Raw genomic sequence first — 19207 nt, forward strand, 5'->3', positions numbered from 1 at the left:
GGTTATGCCTTTTGGTCTCAAGTCGCTCCCTCCTTATTTCAAAAAGCCATGACAAAAATCTTTAGTCCTATTCTCCATCATGCATTGGTCTACATTGACGATATCTTGTTATTTTCTTCTGACCATGAGAGCCACCGGAAGCTCCTTTTGGATTTCTTTCACATTGTGCAGGCACATGGCATCATGCTTTCTGAAAAGAAAAGCAGCATAGGAAAGGAATCAATTGACTTTCTTGGCATGGTGATTAAAGACGGCCAGTATCAGCCTGGTCCCCATATTGCAATCGAATTACTCAAGTTTTCGGACACACATCTCAATAGAAAGCAGATACAACAATTCCTCGGGATTGTTAATTATGTCCTTGATTTTATCCCAAAAGTTGCAATCCACACCAGCCAGCTGTCACGCATGCTCAAGAAACAGTGCCCTCCATGGGGCCCTGCTCAGACAGAAGCTGTCAAGCAGCTAAAGGTGATAGCACAAGCACCTCCTCCACTTCGAATTCCCACAAGTGGACAACGCATCCTCCAGACTGATGCCAGCGACGATTATTGGAGTGCCATTCTCCTTAAAGACATCAATGGCGTGTGTCATTTCTGTGCACATGCAAGCGGACAGTTCAAAGACTCTAAAAAGAACTACCATGTGATCTACAAAGAGATTTTGGCAGTCAAATATGGAATTAAGAAATTTGAATTCCATCTCATCAGCCACAAATTCCTTATCAACATGGATAACTCTTCGTTTCCCCGTATCTTTGACTTTAAGAACAAATTGCTACCTGACAAGCAATTACTCAGCCTCAAAACCTGGTTTGCTAAGTATGATTTCACTGTTCAACACATAAAAGGCAACTAAAACCTCATTCCAGACTTCCTCACCTGTCCAGCTATAAATAAACCCGCACTCATTTCCTCAATTCAAACCATTCCAGTTATAGCCATGAATCGCCAACTTCCTTTCAAAGCTCTCAACTAAAGAAATTTCCCCATGAACATCTCTTTCCAATTAGCTTACCAACTTCAAGATTTTGCAAAGAAATTCCTTTACAGGTTTTTCTTTAATGTTCAGACCAAAAAACCTGACCGCTTTCCTAATCTTTGCGTGGAGCACCTGTTTCTCACAGGCCTCACTCTGTCCTCTCTGTCCATCTCTGAAGATGAGCTTTGGTATATGTGGTGTCTCACCACCTTGTATGCTACAATGCTAGTTTTTCCCATCAAACCAGTCCTGACTCACCTTACCACTCCAGAGTTCTCACCAGACCTTCTATGGACTCTCTTTGAATGGTATTCCCCCCTCACATGGTGGCGCCAGCAACTCCAACATTTGTCTACCTTTCATGGATTAGACAAAATGTCAGCACAAGAAGCTAACATGTGGACTACAGCCTTCATTGTCCACAAGCCTTATTTTCAGCATCCAGAAACACGGGATTACTGGACACAAGACATGGCACATGAATGGAGAACTTACCCTCATCCTTATACCTTCATCCATGATACATCGGTCACCTCCGTTCTCAAAGCCTATCTCATGGAACTTAACAATGTTCCTCCACCTGCCACAAATATTCACCACACCTCCATTGGAACACCCTTGAAATAATTCCAAAAACACAAGGCTGTACTCCAGGTTCAAGTTCAAGTCCTCACGGAATCCTTGTAATGGAACAACGTCCTGACTATACTAATGTCTTATTCCAAGATGCTCAGGACCCATGGGAAGACTTTCAGTCCCTTCTCCATACTAACACTCCCCGTTATACTGTCACAAACCCAGACTCTCCTGCTCCATCTACCTCACAGCACATGTCTGAAGTTGATGAAGAAAAGTATCAGCAAGCTGAGGCGTATCTCGACCAGAGACAGAGGCGTCGGCACAAGCGCCAATATGAAAAAGACACAGGCGACGTGTCACCATCTCGCTATCCCTCCACTCCATGACAACGCCTTATCTTTGTCGCACGAGTTTTGATAGCAGAACCCATGTGACTCCTGTTTGTCTTTTGCTTTACTTTTGTTAAAGTCCTTGTCGGTATGCTTTACTTTTGTTAAAATCCTTGTCGGTGTGCTTTACTTTTGTTAAAGTCCTTGTAAGTATGCTTTACCTTTTGTCAAAGTCCTTATCAGCATGGTTTGCTGTCAAAAAAGGTGTGCTATGTGATATGATCATTCGAGAGGTCCTGTTCTCAATGATCGTCTATAAAAGGCACCTTTGGTCCCAGTTGCAAGGGAGCCAATCTGAAAAATAAAAGCTTAAGTTTTATACATCATGTTTCCCTAAACCTCTCTCTCTCTTCTAGGAATCGAAGAAATTATTTGAATTAATAATGGTACGCTCACCTCAAAATTTCTAAACTGAGTATGCTCTGCACTTGCCTCGAGCCTGAGGATCCTGTGCATCAGAAAGGTCTTGTTTATCCTCCAAAACTGATTTCTCTACAATGAAAGTGTTTTCTCACAACGTTCACCCTCTTTAAAGGTTTTTGGGTGGTATCGTGAAAAAATTGTTTTCAAAAATGAATTTCGGATTTGGTATTAATTGGATAAGTGTATATCGGCTGGAAACCAAAGTGTGCGGACTACTGGTCCAAAGGAGATTTAAATATCTTGGCTTACCAAGATACCTAGAACTGAGCAATATGCTACTCAAGCCAACAAAGGACGTAAGCAAGTGGTTTTTCAGCCTGGAGATTGGGTTTGGGTGCATATGAGAAAGGAGAGGTTCCCAGCACAAAGGCGCTCCAAGTTGCTTCCAAGGGGAGATGGTCCATTTCAAGTGGTTGCACGGATCAATGACAATGCCTACAAATTGGATCTTCCTGGTGAGTATAATGTGAGTGCTACTTTCAATGTTTCTGATCTTTCTCCTTTCGATGTAGGTGAAGATTCGAGGATGAATCCTTTTGAGGAGAGGGGGAATGATGAGAACCATCAAGGGAATACCATTAAAAGTTCAAGTGATCCTTTGCAGATTCATGGAGGCCCAATTACAAGAGCAAGAGCCAAAAAGATGCAAGCTGCTTTAAATGGATTAATTGAGAAAATGTGGATTGAAAATGCAATTCAAGATGCAAGACATCATGAATTAGGCTTGAAGAGAAGACAAGGCATTGTGGGCATTATTCAAGTTATTGGGCAGCCAAATACACAATTTGTATCAAATGCAGAAAGGTCAAATTTGGAATAAAAACTGTATTGATTGAGCTAGAAGTAACGTGTAAGCTATATACCGTTGGAAAGATAATTAAGTTAGCTTTCCAATAAATTTTACAAAGCTGGATTTGGAGTTCTCTAGAAGGAGTTATGACCAATTCATTACAGCTTGTTCAGACTTGGGATTTTCAACGACTCCTTTGTTTTTCAACTTCATTTGTTTGTTTTGTTTTAAGTTTGTCAATGATAGCATTAATTATAGTAAGTAAGCTAGCATTAAGTTTGTCAAAGATAGCATTAATTATGGTGGGTTGGTGAAGACTTTTGAAACATCTTTTGACAAACCTACTTGGAGGGTTGTTCCAATGTTTCCATTTGTATTTTTAGGACCTTGGGTTTCTTTTAGCCTATTTAAATTCAGCAACCTTGCTATGTAATGAGAATAGAGATTAATGTTATTTGAATTTGAAAGATTATTCTTTCTTTGGTTCTTTTGAGAACTAATGAACTTATCAAGAATTTGCATTCTTATGGCGTTCCAAATTTAGACTTATCACTCACCTTCTCATCTATTTCTTAAGTGTGGCGTCAATACCATTCTCTATACCTTTGGTTCATATTTTCTTAAGCATTGGGTCAAGGTTTTGCTTGTCTTAAATCTGTTTACAACTTTCTTGGGAAGTTGAAACTACAAATTAAGTGTGGGATTGAAAGTTTCATTGTGGGATTCGCATTAGGAACCAATGACTTTTGTCCATATAACACAATTGGGAAATATTTGAATACCAATGGGTTTTTTGGTAATCAACTGGGTGGTGAAAAACTTTCCATTGACGGCTTTGGAGTTTTCTTCAGAATGTTGCCAATATTGAGATGGAAGAATGTCTGGGTTTAACATACTTCTTTAGGCTCCGATATCAAGAAGTCCAATGGCGGGAATTGATCTCTGGAATTTGGAGGGTAAGATGTGGAGTTTTGTGGAAGGGATAGGGATGGTAGTGTCGAGAGACAAAAGTTGTTGGTGAAAAATAGTTTGAAACTCATCATTTTCATAATCATCGGATGAGTTTTGCAATGCAAATACTGTTTCATCAGTAGGCTCCTCTTGTTCTGAGAAGTAGAACTCAATTTCATCTTTGTGAGGAGAATAATCAGTGGTGGCCTATAAATGCTCAAGAAGTCTGATAGCCTTATGCTTTTTGTTAGGGCAGTCTTTAGCATAATGGCCTTTCTTTTTGCAGATGAAGCATCGGCTAGACTTTCTCCTCTTCTGTTCTCGAAAAGAACTAGACCTTTTCCTAAAAAACCTATATGGTTTTGGTCTGGATTTTGATCTAGGAGATGAATCTAGATTTTTGAATTTTCTGAAATGCTTCTTCTTTTTAGTGCTGCAATCACAATCTTTCTTTTTCTTGCATTTGATCTGTAAGTAGGGCTTTTTGCAAAAACTTTAGAAAGGTTCTTTGTCTTTTAATAGTTCCTTGAAGAACTGTTTCTGTTCACATAATTTTTCCAAACATCCTTTGGCGATCTGAAAGATCTTTCCCAAGGAAATGTTGTCAATGGTGAGATTGAGACTCGTGAGCTGCCTCTGTATGTCTGGTTGTAATTCTTCAGGTAAAGATGCCAGAAATACATGCTTGAGAGTCGGATCATTAAACCCATTGAGCTTATAAAATAGGATAGACATCCGTTTATAATGGAAATCAAGATCTTTAGAGTTAAAGGAGCAGCATTTCATATTGAGGTAGTCTCGTCTTGCAGCTTCAAAGACTGCGGCTGATTCTCCAATGAATTGTTCATGAATGACAGAAAGAGCAGTTGAGATATTAGGTAGTTGCACAAACTGTAATTGTCTGCACTCTCCTAAAGTATCAAACTAATCCCTTAAAGATCCCGTAAAACGAGCAGCAAGTTCTCTAAGGACTGATGTTGTAGTAGCATTGGCTCTTAACATTTGGAGATCTGTCCAAGCAGCCATTTCGGATAATCTGTCTCTCCATTTACTTGCAGGGATATCATCAAAAGTGAACCATGGACCATTTGAAGGTTTATGATCATTTGGGGGTTGAGCAGGCTGGTTTGGAGCTGAGGATGCTTCTGGAGCATCTTCCTCAATATCTGAGGTTATTTCAAAGAATGGGTCAGTTCTTGAGGATTGACCAGGCTCAGTCTCTTGAGGCTGAGCCATAAGGATTCTAGTGATATCAACATAAGATTTTTCAAAACCACTAGATGAAAGGGAAGTTTCAACGGAAGATTCTGATTCAGGGTCAGAGGGATCTTCTGAAATAGTTAGATTTGAATAAGAAGTTTGGTCTGTATCAGATGGATCTGAGATTAGTTGTGCACTGTATTGTTGCATTGGGGATTTATCTTTGGCTTGTGTCGGTGTTGGTTGACGAGGAAGTGGAGTATAGAGAGGCGGTTGCTGTTCTGAGATGGACAAAGGTGGTTGAAAAGGTTGTTTTTCTGGTCTTGGTCGAGGATGAGGTTTAGATCTGGATGGTTTTGGAAGAGGATTATTTTGAAACAAAGTATGGGTCATTCCAAATAATTTGGATGGGTCTTGTGGTTTTATGGGAGAAAGCATGGGTGCAAAGGGATGGAATGCTGGACTGAGGGGAGGTAATGGGGGAGAGGTGGTAAATAATGTTGGCCTTTGCCTTTCTAACTCAATCTGTTCAAGTTCTGCTTTCAATTTTCTGATTTCTTTTTTTTTTCTGATCAAATTCTAGGCCATAGTATCTATGACTAGCATGGTTCGTAATTCTGAATCCAGTTGAGAGATTCTGGATTGGAGATTTTAGTAAATTTGCTGCATCTGGGAAGTGATCGAGTCCATCTTAGACTCAATATGATCAGTTCATAAACTAATATGATTAACCTTTTTATGGATATCAACCAAGGCCTCATTTTGGGCTCTGGTATTTTGGGTTTGCCAGTTGAGAACAGCTTCAAAAGATTTTGGGTCTTCTAAGTGACCTGTGGGAGTTATGGCTGAAGGAATAAAAGGTTTAGTTATGACCTTTCGTTGTGGATCAGTTTGGGTTTCTAGAGCAGGGAAATTGGAAGAATAATCTTGAGGGGATGAAAACATCATACAAGCCATAGGCTGTATGGGTGGATGGGAATTCTGGATATGTGGAAGAACGTCAGTTTTGTGAGTCTTTGCGATCCATCTAAGTTCCTTTTGGTAGATGGGTAAAGGAGCTGGTGGCGGTGGAGGATTATGAGGTGGTTTAGGTTGGGTGTGTGAACACGGAGTTTTAGGTGTTTTCTTTTTGGGTTTTCTTTTCCTCTGTGGTTCATCATCATCTTCGTCCCAATCATCCCAACAAGGACAATCTGGGTCACAATTTCTGGATCCAGGGGAATCCCAAAGAAAATGGCCATTAAGTTTGGCAGGGTAGACAGGATATCCTTCTGAAGTGAATCCTGTAATTGGCAGCTTTTCTTGAGCTGTGTGAACAGCTGTAACCATGGCTAAATAAGTGAATGAAAGCCGTGGAGGTTCCTCTGGTGCAGTTGGTGGAGGTCGAAAAGTCATTCGGACAGTGCCATCAGCTCTTCTTTCAAACATACTTTCTGTTGTCTGGATAGGAGAAGTATTGGTGTGGAACTTCTCATAATTTGAAATCCATTCCAAGGGCATGAGTTTTATGAGTTCATGTCTAGGAATTTGTCTTGGAATCTGGATGATGGTTGGCATTTGATCTGAGTCTGCTAACACCATGAGGGCGTCAGAGTGATGCTCAGGTGTAGAAAGATCTAAGGCATGGTTCTGGAGCCTATAGACCAATTGATGGTGAAGAGTGGCAATTTTGGTAGAAGAAATTTGTTCTGCACCTTGAATTTGTACTTGGACTTTCAAGGTAGTGAACAGATTAGTGTCTTGAAGAGAAAGGTTGAAATTGGGATAGAAAGTTAAAGAGAGTGAGATGGTCCTATGGACGTGTGATAAATGTTTGTTGGAATTGGTTGGATCATGGTTGAGTGGGAATGGATGTGGAAATGTTTTCCATTCATATGCCTGGTCTTATGTCCAGTAGTCTTTAGTGACTGCATGCTGAAAATACGGCCTGTGTATGATGAAAACTAAGGTAAATAGAGATAACAAACTTAGTGGCATACGGGACTATGAGGCACCAAACATACCATAATTCATCTTCTGAAATGGTAAGAGATGGATTGAGAGTGAATCCTGTGAGAAATAGGTATTCTAGGTGAAGGGACGAAAAATGGAGTGGTTGGGTTCTGTAGACATTCATGAAATACCTAAAAGGAATTTTTTGGCAAAATCCTGGATTTGAAAAGTTGAGCTGAAGGAGAGATTGAGGGGGAAGGTCTTTTGGGTTAAGGCTTTGAAAGGGAGAGAACGATACATTGCTATAATGGGTATAGCATGGATGGAAGTAATGAGAGTAGGTTTATTTATAGATGGATGGGTAAGGAAATTAGGGATTAGATTTTTATCACCTTTGATGTGCTGGACCGTAAAGTCATACTTGGCGAACTAAGCTTTTAAACTGAGCAATTGCTTATTTGTTCTTGAAGTGAAGGATCTTTGGGAAAGAGAAGTTATCCATTCTGATAAGGAAATTGTGACTAATCAGATGGAATTCAAATTTCTTGATTCCATACTTGACTGCTAAAATCTCCTTGTAAATGACATGATAATTCTTTTCTGCATCCTTGAATTGTCCACTTGCATGGGCGCAATAGGACTCTTTTTCTCCACTATTTTCCAAGAGAATGGCACTCCAGTATTTGTCACTGGCGTCTGTCTGGAGAATTCTCTGTCTCGTTGTGGGAATCTTGAGTGGTGGAGCAACATTTCATTTGATGAATTTCTTTTCTACATAAATAATTGTAAGAGCTATGGCAATTGTGGTCTGAATCAATTGAAGTTGTCTGTATTCTCCCAGACTTTCAAACCAATCTCGCAAAGAACCAGTGAATCTGGAACGAAATTCTCAGAGGACTGCCTAAGATTGTGTATTTGGTCGTGTTATTTGTACATCAACCCAAGCAACAAATTCTTGGTGCCTAGCTGGCCATTTATCGTGAGGAATGTCATCAAAAGTGAACCACTATGTCGAAGATGGTTTAGAGGAAGGTTCAGACGCTAGTGGATTTGGAGGAATAGGTTCAGTTTGTGAACTGCCTTGGTCTCTATTTTCATCATCAGATTCTTCTACAACAGGTGTAGACGTACTTAGTTCCTTTGTCTTTATAGAGATATCCGCATATTGAGATTCTGAGTCTGAGAAAGTTTGCTCATAAGAACTGAAACTACTTTCAGAGACCGAATCTGGATCTGGATCACTGCTTTGCATACCAACACTCTGATAAAAGTATTGGTGTACAGGAGCTTTGTCTTTCTTTGATGGCTCAGGGGTTGATTTTGGAGAATCTTCAGGGATTGGAGAGCTTTCTTTTGGTTTTAGTTATGAGATTTTGACTTTTGTGGTTGGCTTTTTGGATGTTGATGGTACTATGGAAGGTTCTTGATTTCTGTAAAGAAGATAGGAAAGACCAAATAACTTGTCATAGTCCATTGGAGGTCTGGAAGGGTTATAGAAAGGTTTATATGTGTCAAATAGAGGGGCAGGAATGGGTAAAGATTGAGTTTTGGTAAAGAGAGGTGGTTGTTCTTTGTCTGCATCAATCCTGGCTAACTCTGCTTTGAGCTTTCTAATATCTGCTTCCTTTTTATTGAATTATGGTCCCCATATACGATTGTTAATCATCGTTCTGAGATCAACATCGAGTTCAGAGATTCTATTTTGCAAATTCAGATAGATCTGTTCCAGCTGAGCATTGAGAGAATCCACTTTTGTTTATGTTTTTGTCACCTGAGTAGCAACCTTATCTATCTTTCTCCCAAGATTATGAAGTGCTTGGTTTTAAGCATTGGCATTTTGAGTTTGCCAATTAAAGACTGCTTCATGTTGTTTTGGGGCTTCTGGTTGACCAGAAGAAGTGATAGGTGACTGCACAAAGGTTGAGAAACAACTTTTGTTTGTGGATCTATTTGTTTTTCAAGTGGGGGAAAAGATTCTTGGTAAGACTAGCTAGAGGAAGAGAACATCAGGCATGACCTGGGCTTTGGTGGAGAAGGAGTTTGTTCTTGTGGAACAGATGTCTTGTTTTCTTTTTCTATCCATTTGAGTGTCGTTTTGTAAATTGGTAAAGGCTGACTGGTGCTTGGATCATCCGGTGGTTCCGAAGAATATGATCTGCAAGGAGTCTTTGGATGGGAAGGCTTCTTTTTTCTCCTTCGTCTTCTCCTCATAATTTCAAAGTCTTCGTCATTGTCGTATGGATCTTCTAGGCAAGGGCAGTCAGGGTTGCACATATGGGCTTTTGGAACATCCCATAAGAAGTGTCCATTGACTTTGTCAGAATATACTGGATATCCTTCTGAAGACAATCCATGGATTGAAAGATTTTCTTCTTGGCCTGAGGTTACTGTCTTGATCATAGCAGTATAAGAGAGACTTGGAGCTTCGAGATTCGAAGATTGTCCTGGGGTTTGGAAGGACAGCTTAACTTGGCCATCAGTTCTTCTTTCAAAAATGGCTTCAGAGGTTTGGATTGGCTCAGAATTCTGGTGGAATTGCTCATAATTGGAAAGCCATTCAAGTGGCATAAGTTTAAGCAATTCTTGCTTTTGAATCTGTTTAGAGATTTGGATTATTGTTGGGATTGTATCGGTGTCTGCAAGGATCATCAATGCATATGTGGTTGTTTGTGAAGTGGGGAGATCTAGTGCATGATTCTATAATCGATACACTATTTGGTGATGGAGAGTGGCTATTTTTGAAATGGCTGTTTGGTCTACTCCTTGGAGCTGGATCTGAACTTTTATAGTTGTTGGAAGATTTAGATCCTCAAGGGACATGTTGAAATTGGGATAAAAGGTTAATAGTACACTTCCGGCATGGAGTGTAGTTAAAATAGTTCCAATGACAGCATGTTGGTATTCCTTGAATCTGGTGTCTAGTAGAGCAATTTTGGCTTTAACAGGCAAGCCTTTTCTTCCATGTAAAGTGAGGATTAGCCTTACACCTCCAAGATGAAGGTGCGTATATCCTTCTCGTTTCCAATTGGTTACGAGATCAGTAGGTATATCAAGTGTAACGTATTGTTCACTCTGAGAGGCTTGGAGAGCACATTGGTCTAGTCTCGAAGACTGAATCTATTCTTTGGGTAGAGGTCTCTTAGTGGAAATCAAGGTTCTGATGCTTATGATAAAGGAGGTTTTCTATTTGTAAAGATGGTATGGGCTCATTACAAGAAACTGTGATTCATTAATCTGGGTTTATTCAAGAATATACGAGTATTCAACAAGGTTTTTTTATTTTAGAGGCAACATGTTTCTGACAAGAACGAGGTAAAGAGAGAGAGTAGAAGAGAGGGAGATATGAGAAGATTCAGAGGAAAATGGGTTCGTGGATGAAGATGCCATATTGATGAGATTTCTTCTAGGTGTACAAGTAACACTTGAACACATCAAAGTATCTCAGTTTTATGTAATAATAAAAGTTTTGAAATATACTAAGGAATCTTTGTATGACACTTACCTTTTGTAAGAAAGTTTTGTTTGTCTTGTATAACTACTTTTAGAATTCGTATTTATATTAAAGTACAGTGTTTTTTAAAATATTTTTAAAAATAATTATTTTAGTGGAGTGTTACAAAATTCTTGATTAAAAGGACCTAAAGAAAGAATGATCTTTTAAATTAAAATAATATTGATCTACAAATTATGAATTTTACATAGCATGGTTACTGAGTTTAAATAGACTAATAAACTTAACTAACACATTTAATGCTTGCGCACAATCATTAATACTAGTCCACCATCATTAATGCTAGCTTAACTAACACATTGACAAACATAAAAGACAACAAAAAGAGCTTCATAAATGAAGTTAAAAAAAAGCAAAAGAGGTCATATATGGTTGGAATTCTAAAACTCTAGATTAGCCTTAGCTTGAAGTCTGAACATTTTGTAATAAATTGATCATAACTTCTTTTAGGAAACTCTAAATCCAGCTTTGTAAATTTCATTGGAAAGTTAATTATCTTTCCAATGGTATATAACTTGCACATTAACTCTAACTCAATTAATACCAGTTTTTTTTTTTTTTGAATTTGCTCTTTCTACAATTAGCCTAAATTGTGTATTTGACTCTCCAGTAGCTTAATTAATGCTCACAATGCCTTGTCTTCTCTCCAAGCTCAATTCATCATGTCTTGCACCTTGAATTGTATTTTTAGTCCAAGTTTTTTCAATTAATTGAGTTAAAGCAGGTTGCATCTTTTTGGTTTTAGCTCTTGTAATTAGGCCTATATGAATAAGATTAGTTTGACCTTTAATGGTATTCCCTTGATATTTTTGTATATTTGTACTAAAAAAAATACCCTAAAAACCCTGCTATTTTGTAGACTCATCTAATAAATTTTAAATTTTACTTTATAGACTTTTTAAGGACCAAAAAAATTATTATTTAGACCTTTTAAATTACTATACACACTCATAAAACTTAAAGGTGTGTTCATTTTCCAGATTGGAGAATTAAAATTTGGAATCAAAATTATTTCTATCATTTACTTCACAAAATGAGAGTGGGAATGGAATTGAAATTATGCAGGGCCCATAAATTTGGGAATCATTCTATAGATCTCGTTTCCAATTGGGAATTTGAATCTGACTCTCGAAACTGCCCATTTTATCTATTATATTTTTATAATCTTCATATTGCCCTCAAATTCAGTTCTATAATTTTTACATTTGGTCCCAACGGAATTTATGAAATACCATGAATCTTTGTATTATTTACAAATAGGTCCTTTATTACTATTGTTGTTGTTGTTGTTGTTGAATCGTCATTATTATTATATTAATATTTTTATTATTAAATGTATTGTTTTATTATTTTAATTGTTATCATCATTGTCATTAATAATAATAATAATAATTAATATTAATATTACTATTAAATTCATTAATTTTATTATTTTAATTATTATTATTATTTTCATTAATTTCATTGTTATTATTATTATAAATTTATTGTTTTAATTATTGTTATGATTATTTTTATTAATAATAATAATATTATTAAAACTTATTATTACTACTAATACTACTACTATTATAGTTGTCATTAATGTGGTGGTGGTGGTCGTCATCATCATTTTTATTATTATTAATTTTGTTATTTTAATTATTAATATTGTTGTTGTTGATTTCATTATTATTATTACTATTATTATTTAATAATAAATTTTTTTAACTTTATTATTTTAATAAATATTAATGTCATTATTATTATTCTTATTATTCTTATTATTTATTGTTATTATCATCAAATATATGAATAATACTAGGGACTACAATTAAGAAAGGGCATTTTAGTAACTTATAACAATCCATTCTGATTAATGAGGATGCAATTTCTTTCAATTTCAATTCCTACAGCCCAAGTAAATGACTTATTCTGATTCCAATTTCTTATTTTGATATCAGTTCATTCTGATTCAAACCCATTCTGATTCTCATTTAGTAGATGCACCACAAAAGTTTTTTTTTTTTGGGTATTATCATAAATAATTGCTAGAGTCTACAAACCCAGAGCTAGGTGTTGACCGGGCAAAAGCATTATTTCAGAAGCACACTGTGGTCTGGTCAATGTGCCAACAAAGAAGCACGATTACGTTGTTCGGGCAGGTGATACAAAGCTAGTTTACATTAGTTTATTGAAACTATAAGATGTTGATTTTTTTTTTTTTTTGGTTCATAGATCTCTCCTGCAAAAGAGTTGAGCAATTTTTTATAATGGGATTTAACTTCATAGAGTGGTTATGGCACGTGGTTGCTTGTAAATTTAAAATATTAATCAAAGTTACTTTGATCATGGCAGCCAAGCCATGATCATGAATGAGAAGATAACACAAGTGTCAGTGAGATAAACAATGCATATGAAAAATAAAATGAATTTTTTTTTTGTAATTGATTTTTTGAAAACATAAATTTTAATTTTAAAAAATAGGTTTTCAAAGTTGTATTTTCATTCTACTTATGGTGCACTTACTAAATAGTATTTGGAATAGGCTGGAATTAGAATAAGTTGTTTACTTGAACTGTAGGAATCAAAATTGAATTGCATTCTCATTGATATATTTAATTTAACTTATAATTGGGATAGATTGTTATAAGTTACCAAAATAACTTTTGTTAGTTGTTGTCTTTTAGTATTACTTGTATATTTTATAATAATAAAAATAATAATAAAGCTATAATAATAATAATAATAAGACAATAAAATAAAAAATAACAATAACAACAACAACAACAGTTGCAATAATAATAATATGAAATTAACAACAACATCAACAACAATAATAACCCGAGCATGCGGGCTATTGGTCCAAAGGATAACTAAGGTTATCATTGTTCTGGTTTAACAACGCCACGTAGTTAGACGATAGAAATCATTCTTTGACATTGGTATAGGTTATAAGAGTTCAATGCCTTAGGAATCAAAGCATTAAGGAATAGAAAATCTAAATCTCATGGCTTCATCATCGTCCTCAGCTACTCCTACTTCTTCATCTTCTCCAGTTACTCTTTCTTCTACTCTCTCTTTACCTAAATCCTGTACTAAGCAAACAACCAGTAAGATAGAGAATCTTGTTGAATACTCCTATGTTCTTGAATCTGTTCAAATCAATGAATCCTCTTTACCTCTTATCAGTCCATATCACCTGTATAAAAAACCTTCTTTTACCAGAAGTATCAAAACCCTAATTTCCACCAAATGACCTCATCCTAAAGAATACATCCAGTCGTCCCGACTCGATCAGTGTGCTTTGCAAGCTACTATAGCTGAACAATATGTCACTCTTGAGATACCCTCAGAATTGATCTCTACGTGGAAACGTGAAGGCTATACACATCTTCACCTTGGAGGTGTTCGCCTAATCCTCACCCTTCATGGGAGAAAAGGATTACCTTGACCATGTGAAGGAGAGGAGAGAATACTTTTACCATGTGATGAGAACCATCAAGGGAATACCATTAAAACTTCAAGTGATCCTTTGCACATTCATGGATGCCCAATTACAAGAGCAAGAGCCAAAAAGATGCAAGCTGCTTTAAATGGATTAATTGAGAAAATATGAATTGAAAATGCAATTCAAGATGCAAGACATCATGAATTGGGCTTGAAGAGAAGACAAGGCATTGTGGGCATTATTCAAGTTATTGGGTAGCCAAATACACAATTTGTATCAAATGCAGAAAGGTCAAATTCGGAATAAAAACTGTATTGATTGAGCTAGAAGCAATGTGCAAGCTATATATCATTGGAAAGATAATTAAGATAGCTTTCCAATAAATTTTATAGAGCTAGATTTGGAGTTCTCTAGAAGGAGTTATGACCAATTCATTACAGCTTGTTCAGACTTGGGATTTTCAACGACTCCTTTGTTTTTCAACTTCATTTGTTTGTTTTGTTTCAAGTTTGTCAATGTGTAAGGTAAGTCTACCATCAATGATGGTGGGCTAACATTAAGTTTGTCAATGATAGCATTAATTATAGTAGGCTAGCATTAAGTTTGTCAAAGATAGCATTAATTATGGTGGGTTGGTGAAGACTTTTGAAACATCCTTTGACAAACCCACTTGGAGGGTTGTTCCAATGTTTCCATTTGTATTTTTAGGATCTTGGGTTTCTTTTAGCCTAGAGATTAATGTTATTTGAATTTGAAAGATTATTCTTTCTTTGGTTCTTTTAAGAACTAGTGAACTTATCAAGAATTTGTATTCTTGTGGCGTTCTAAATTTAGACTTATCACTCACCTTCTCATCTATTTCTTGAGTGTGGCGTCAATATCATTCTCTATACCTTTGATTCATGTTTTCTTAAGCATTGGGTTAAGGTTTTGTTTGTCATAAATCTGTTTAGAACTTTCTTGGGAAGTTGAAACTACAAATTAAGTGTGGGTTTCAAAGTTTCATTGTGGGATTCGCATCACCATGGCTTTTTGGAATAGGGATGGATCAACTTTGAGACCAAAGGGCAGTACTGTCCATTGATAATGGGCATTCAGAATACAGAAGGACGTTTTAGGTCTATCAGAGGGGGATATACCGAGTTGCCAAAAACCAGCTTTGAGATCAAATTTGGAAAAGACTTCTGGCTCAATCAGTACAGTTTTTATTCCGAATTTGACCTTTCTGCATTTGATACAAATTGTGTATTTGGCTGCCCAATAACTTGAATAATGCCCACAATGTCTTGTCTTCTCTTCAAGCCCAATTCATGATGTCTTGCATCTTGAATTGCATTTTCAATCCATATTTTCTCAATTAATCCATTTAAAGGAGCTTGCATCTTTTTGGCTCTTGCTCTTGTAATTGGGCCTCCATTCCCCCTCTCCTCAAAAGGATTTGTCCTCGAATCTTCACCTACATCGAAAGGAGAAAGATCAGAAACATTAAAAGTAGCGCTCACATTATACTCACCAGGAAGATCCAATTTGTAGGCATTGTCATTGATCCATGCAACCACTTGAAATGGACCATCTCCCCTTGGAAGCAACTTGGAACACCTTTGTGCTGGGAACCTCTCCTTTCTCATATGCACCCAAACCCAATCTCCAGGCTGAAAAACCACTTGCTTACGTCCTTTGTTGGCTTGAGTAGCATATTGTTCAGTTCTCTTTTCTATGTGTTGACGTGTTCTCTCATGCAATTGCTTGACAAATTCATCTTTCTTTTTACCATCGATACTAGCATGCTCATCAATAGGTAAAGGTAATAAATCCAAAGGAGTTAATGGATTAAAACCATATACAATCTCAAATGGTGAAAATTTAGTAGCTAAATGGACAGTTCTATTGTAAGCAAATTCAACATGTGGCAAACATTCTTCCCAAGTTTTCAAGTTCTTTTGAATAATGGCATGCAAAAAAGTAGATAGTGTTCTATTAGTTTTCAAGTTTGTCCATCAGTTTGTGGATGACAAGTAGTAGAAAACAAAAGTTTAGTACCCAACTTATCCCACAAAGTTTTCCAAAAGTGGCTCAAGAACTTAGCATCTCGATCTGAAACTATGTTCCTTGGTACTCCATGCAACCTGACTATTTCCTTGAAAAACAAATTAGCAATGTTTGTTGCATCATCAGTTTTGTGACATGGAATGAAATGTGCCATCTTTGAAAACCTATCAACAACAACAAAAATAGAATCATTTCCCCTTTTTGACCTAGGTAAACCCAAAACAAAGTCCATAGAAATATCAACCCAAGGTTCACTAGGTATGGGCAGAGGGTTATACAATCCATGGGGTAAAACTCTAGACTTAGCATTTTTACAAGTGATACACTTCTTTCAACATCACGTTTCATATGTGGCCAAAAGAAGTGTTCTTTTAAAACATCTAAAGTCTTTGCAATGCCAAAATGTCCCATTAAACCACCCCCATGAGCTTCACGCACAAGCAATTCACGCAAAGAACTATGAGGCACACACAATTTATTTTCTCTAAATAAAAGCCCATCATGCCTATAGAACTTACCAAATCCAACTTTCTCACAAGCATTAAACACATTAGCAAAATCATGATTGTTAACATATAATTCTTTAATGTACTCAAATCCTAACAACTTTGCATTTAATGTAGAGATAAGTGCATACCTTCTAGATAATGCATCAGCCACCACATTCTCCTTACCTTGTTTATATTTGATCACATAAGGAAATGGCTCAATAAATTCAACCTATTTGGCATGTCCCTTATGTAACTTACCTTGTCCTTTCAAATGCTTCAAGGACTCATGATCAGTGTGTATAACAAACTCTTTAGGTAGAAGATAATGTTGCCAAGTTTGCAATGCTCTCACCAATGCATACATCTCCTTGTCATAGGTAGGATAGTTTAGGGCTGCTCCACTCAATTTCTCACTAAAGTAAGCAATTGGACACCCTTCTTGCATCAATTTCTCCTTAATTAGATTAAATGCCCTTTCTTGTTCACTACCCCACTTAAATCCCACATGTTTCTTCACAATTTCAGTTAATAGTGCAGAAACCAATTTCTCCTTAATTAGATTAAATGCCCTTTCTTGTTCACTACCCCACTTAAATCCCACATGTTTCTTCACAATTTCAGTTAATGGTGCAGCAAGGGTGCTAAAATCTTTCACAAATCTTCTATAAAAACTAGCCAAACCATGAAAACTTCTTACCTCGCTTACACTTTTAGGTGTAGGCCACTCTTTAATAGCCTTTACCTTCTCTTCATCAACCTTAATTCCTTTAGCACTTACAACATAACCAAGAAAAACAATCTGATTTGTACAAAAGGAACACTTCTTCAAATTAGCATACAACTTTTCCTTCCTTAAAACAGTCAATACACTTTACAAATGTTCAATGTGTTCATCTAAGCCTTTGCTATAGATCAAAATATCATCAAAATAGACAACTACGAATTTACCAATAAAAGCATGCAAAACATGGTTCATTAACCTCATAAAAGTGCTAGGTGCATTAGATAACCCAAATGGCATCACTAACCACTCATATAAACTATATTTTGTTTTAAAGGCAGTTTTACACTCATCTTCCTCTCTAATCCTAATTTGATGATATCCACTTTTAAGATCAATTTTACTAAACACACAAGAACCATGCAATTCATCAAGCATGTCATCAAGTCTAGGAATAGGATGTCGATAGTTTACAGTGATTTTATTAATTGCACGACAGTCAACGCACATCCTCCATGTTCCATCCTTTTTGGGCACTAGTAAAAATGGTACTGCACATGGACTCATGATCTCCCTCACATATCCTTTTGCCAAAAGTTCTTCAACTTGCCTTTGAAGCTCCTTCGTCTCCTCGGGGTTACTTCTATATGCAGGTCTATTAGGAATGGTAGCTCCAGGGACGAAGTCTATTTGATGCTCAATTCTCCTAATAGGTGGCAAACCGTTAGGGACTTCATTTGGAAACACATCATCAAAGTCCTGCAAAAGAGTCACAATAGCGCTAGGCAAAGAAAAGTTAAGCTCATTAGTGTGTAAACAAGCCTCTTTGCACAAAAGTACAACGATAGGTTGTTTTGAAAAGAAAGTCCTCTTAACCTCGCTCTCTTTTGCAAACAAGTTCACTTGCTGCATCTCTTTTCTCTCAATAATATTTTTTTCTATCTTTTCACTTGCTTTTCTCTCAATCTCTCTTTCTTTTGTACTCTCATTTTCTTTTTTTGTATCACTCTCTTTTTGTATTGACATTTGATCCTCATACACTTGTCTAGGTGTTAATGGTACAAGAGTGATTTGCCTTTTATTCATTACAAAAGAATATCTATTTAAGTAACCATCATGTGTCACACACCTATCATATTGCCAAGCTCGACCCAAAAGAATGTGTCCAGCATGCATGGGTACTACATCACATAGAACCTCATCCTTGTACATGTCTTCATAGCCTCTCTTCCTTATGAATTACAGCCAGATCTTCAAAGAAAACTTACAGCCACTAATCTGAGCATAGCTGATATCTCTTTGGGAAAGATTTTTCAAATGGCCATGCTATCTCTTGATAAAATCTGTGAGCAAAATGAATTCTTCAAAGATCTCATGGAAGACAAAAAATCCTTTTTCTTAGGCTTGTCACAAACCTTATCTCAAAATCGAGTGTAAGGATGAAAAGAAATGTGTTTGTCCAACCACCAAGAAACGGCATTTCCAGAAACACTTCCACAAGAAATCATCCTCCAAAAAACCTTTTCGGTATTTAAAAAAGAAAGATGTTTCTCAGTACCAAAAGAAAAAATCCAACCGTTGTTTCGTCTGCAAGAAACGCTATCACTTTGCCCGAAATTGTCCCCATAAATCTGCTAAAGCTATTCGTCTTATCCAACATCTTCAACATTCTTCTCTGTTATCTGAGAATGAGGATGTCGAATCAAATTTTTCAGAACAGTCAGCTCAAGATGACCAAACTACTTTCCTTATAGCAGAAT

At 36.6% G+C, this 19207-nt stretch overlaps 2 protein-coding genes across 2 annotated transcripts in view; one reads left to right on the top strand and one right to left on the bottom strand.

Moving 5' to 3' along the window:
- Window positions 1–3042, top strand: part of LOC112100941 — a gene marked incomplete at its 3' end in the record, with an annotated part of 11217 nt that extends 8175 nt beyond the window's left edge. The window contains 1 exon segment of the mRNA XM_024190820.1: window positions 2696–3042. Coding sequence (XP_024046588.1) covers window positions 2696–3042 — 347 coding nt within the window.
- Window positions 3043–5037: 1995 nt separating this feature from the next.
- Window positions 5038–6894, bottom strand: LOC112100942. The gene is made up of 3 exons (XM_024190821.1): window positions 6498–6894; window positions 6046–6239; window positions 5038–5589 (listed from the first exon to the last, which is right to left on the bottom strand). The coding sequence occupies exons 1-3, from the start codon at window positions 6892–6894 to the stop codon at window positions 5038–5040; spliced, it is 1143 nt and encodes a 380-aa protein (XP_024046589.1).
- Between the last annotated feature and the right edge of the window lie 12313 nt (window positions 6895–19207).

The sequence above is a fragment of the Citrus clementina genome, unplaced genomic scaffold, assembly GCF_000493195.1.
Source record: "Citrus clementina cultivar Clemenules unplaced genomic scaffold, Citrus_clementina_v1.0 scaffold_2, whole genome shotgun sequence".
Classification (NCBI taxonomy): Eukaryota; Viridiplantae; Streptophyta; class Magnoliopsida; order Sapindales; family Rutaceae; genus Citrus; species Citrus x clementina.

Coding starts and splice junctions, on each gene's coding strand:
- LOC112100942 (XM_024190821.1), bottom strand. CDS start 6,894: ATGGTGTTAGCAGACTCAGATCAAATGCCAACCATCATCCAGATTCCA. Junction 6,240..6,497: donor TTGTGACCCAGATTGTCCTT/GTTGGGATGATT, acceptor CATCCCCTCAAG/ATTATTCTTCCAATTTCCCT. Junction 5,590..6,045: donor TGGTTGATATCCATAAAAAG/GTTAATCATATT, acceptor ATCTCAGAACAG/CAACCGCCTCTCTATACTCC.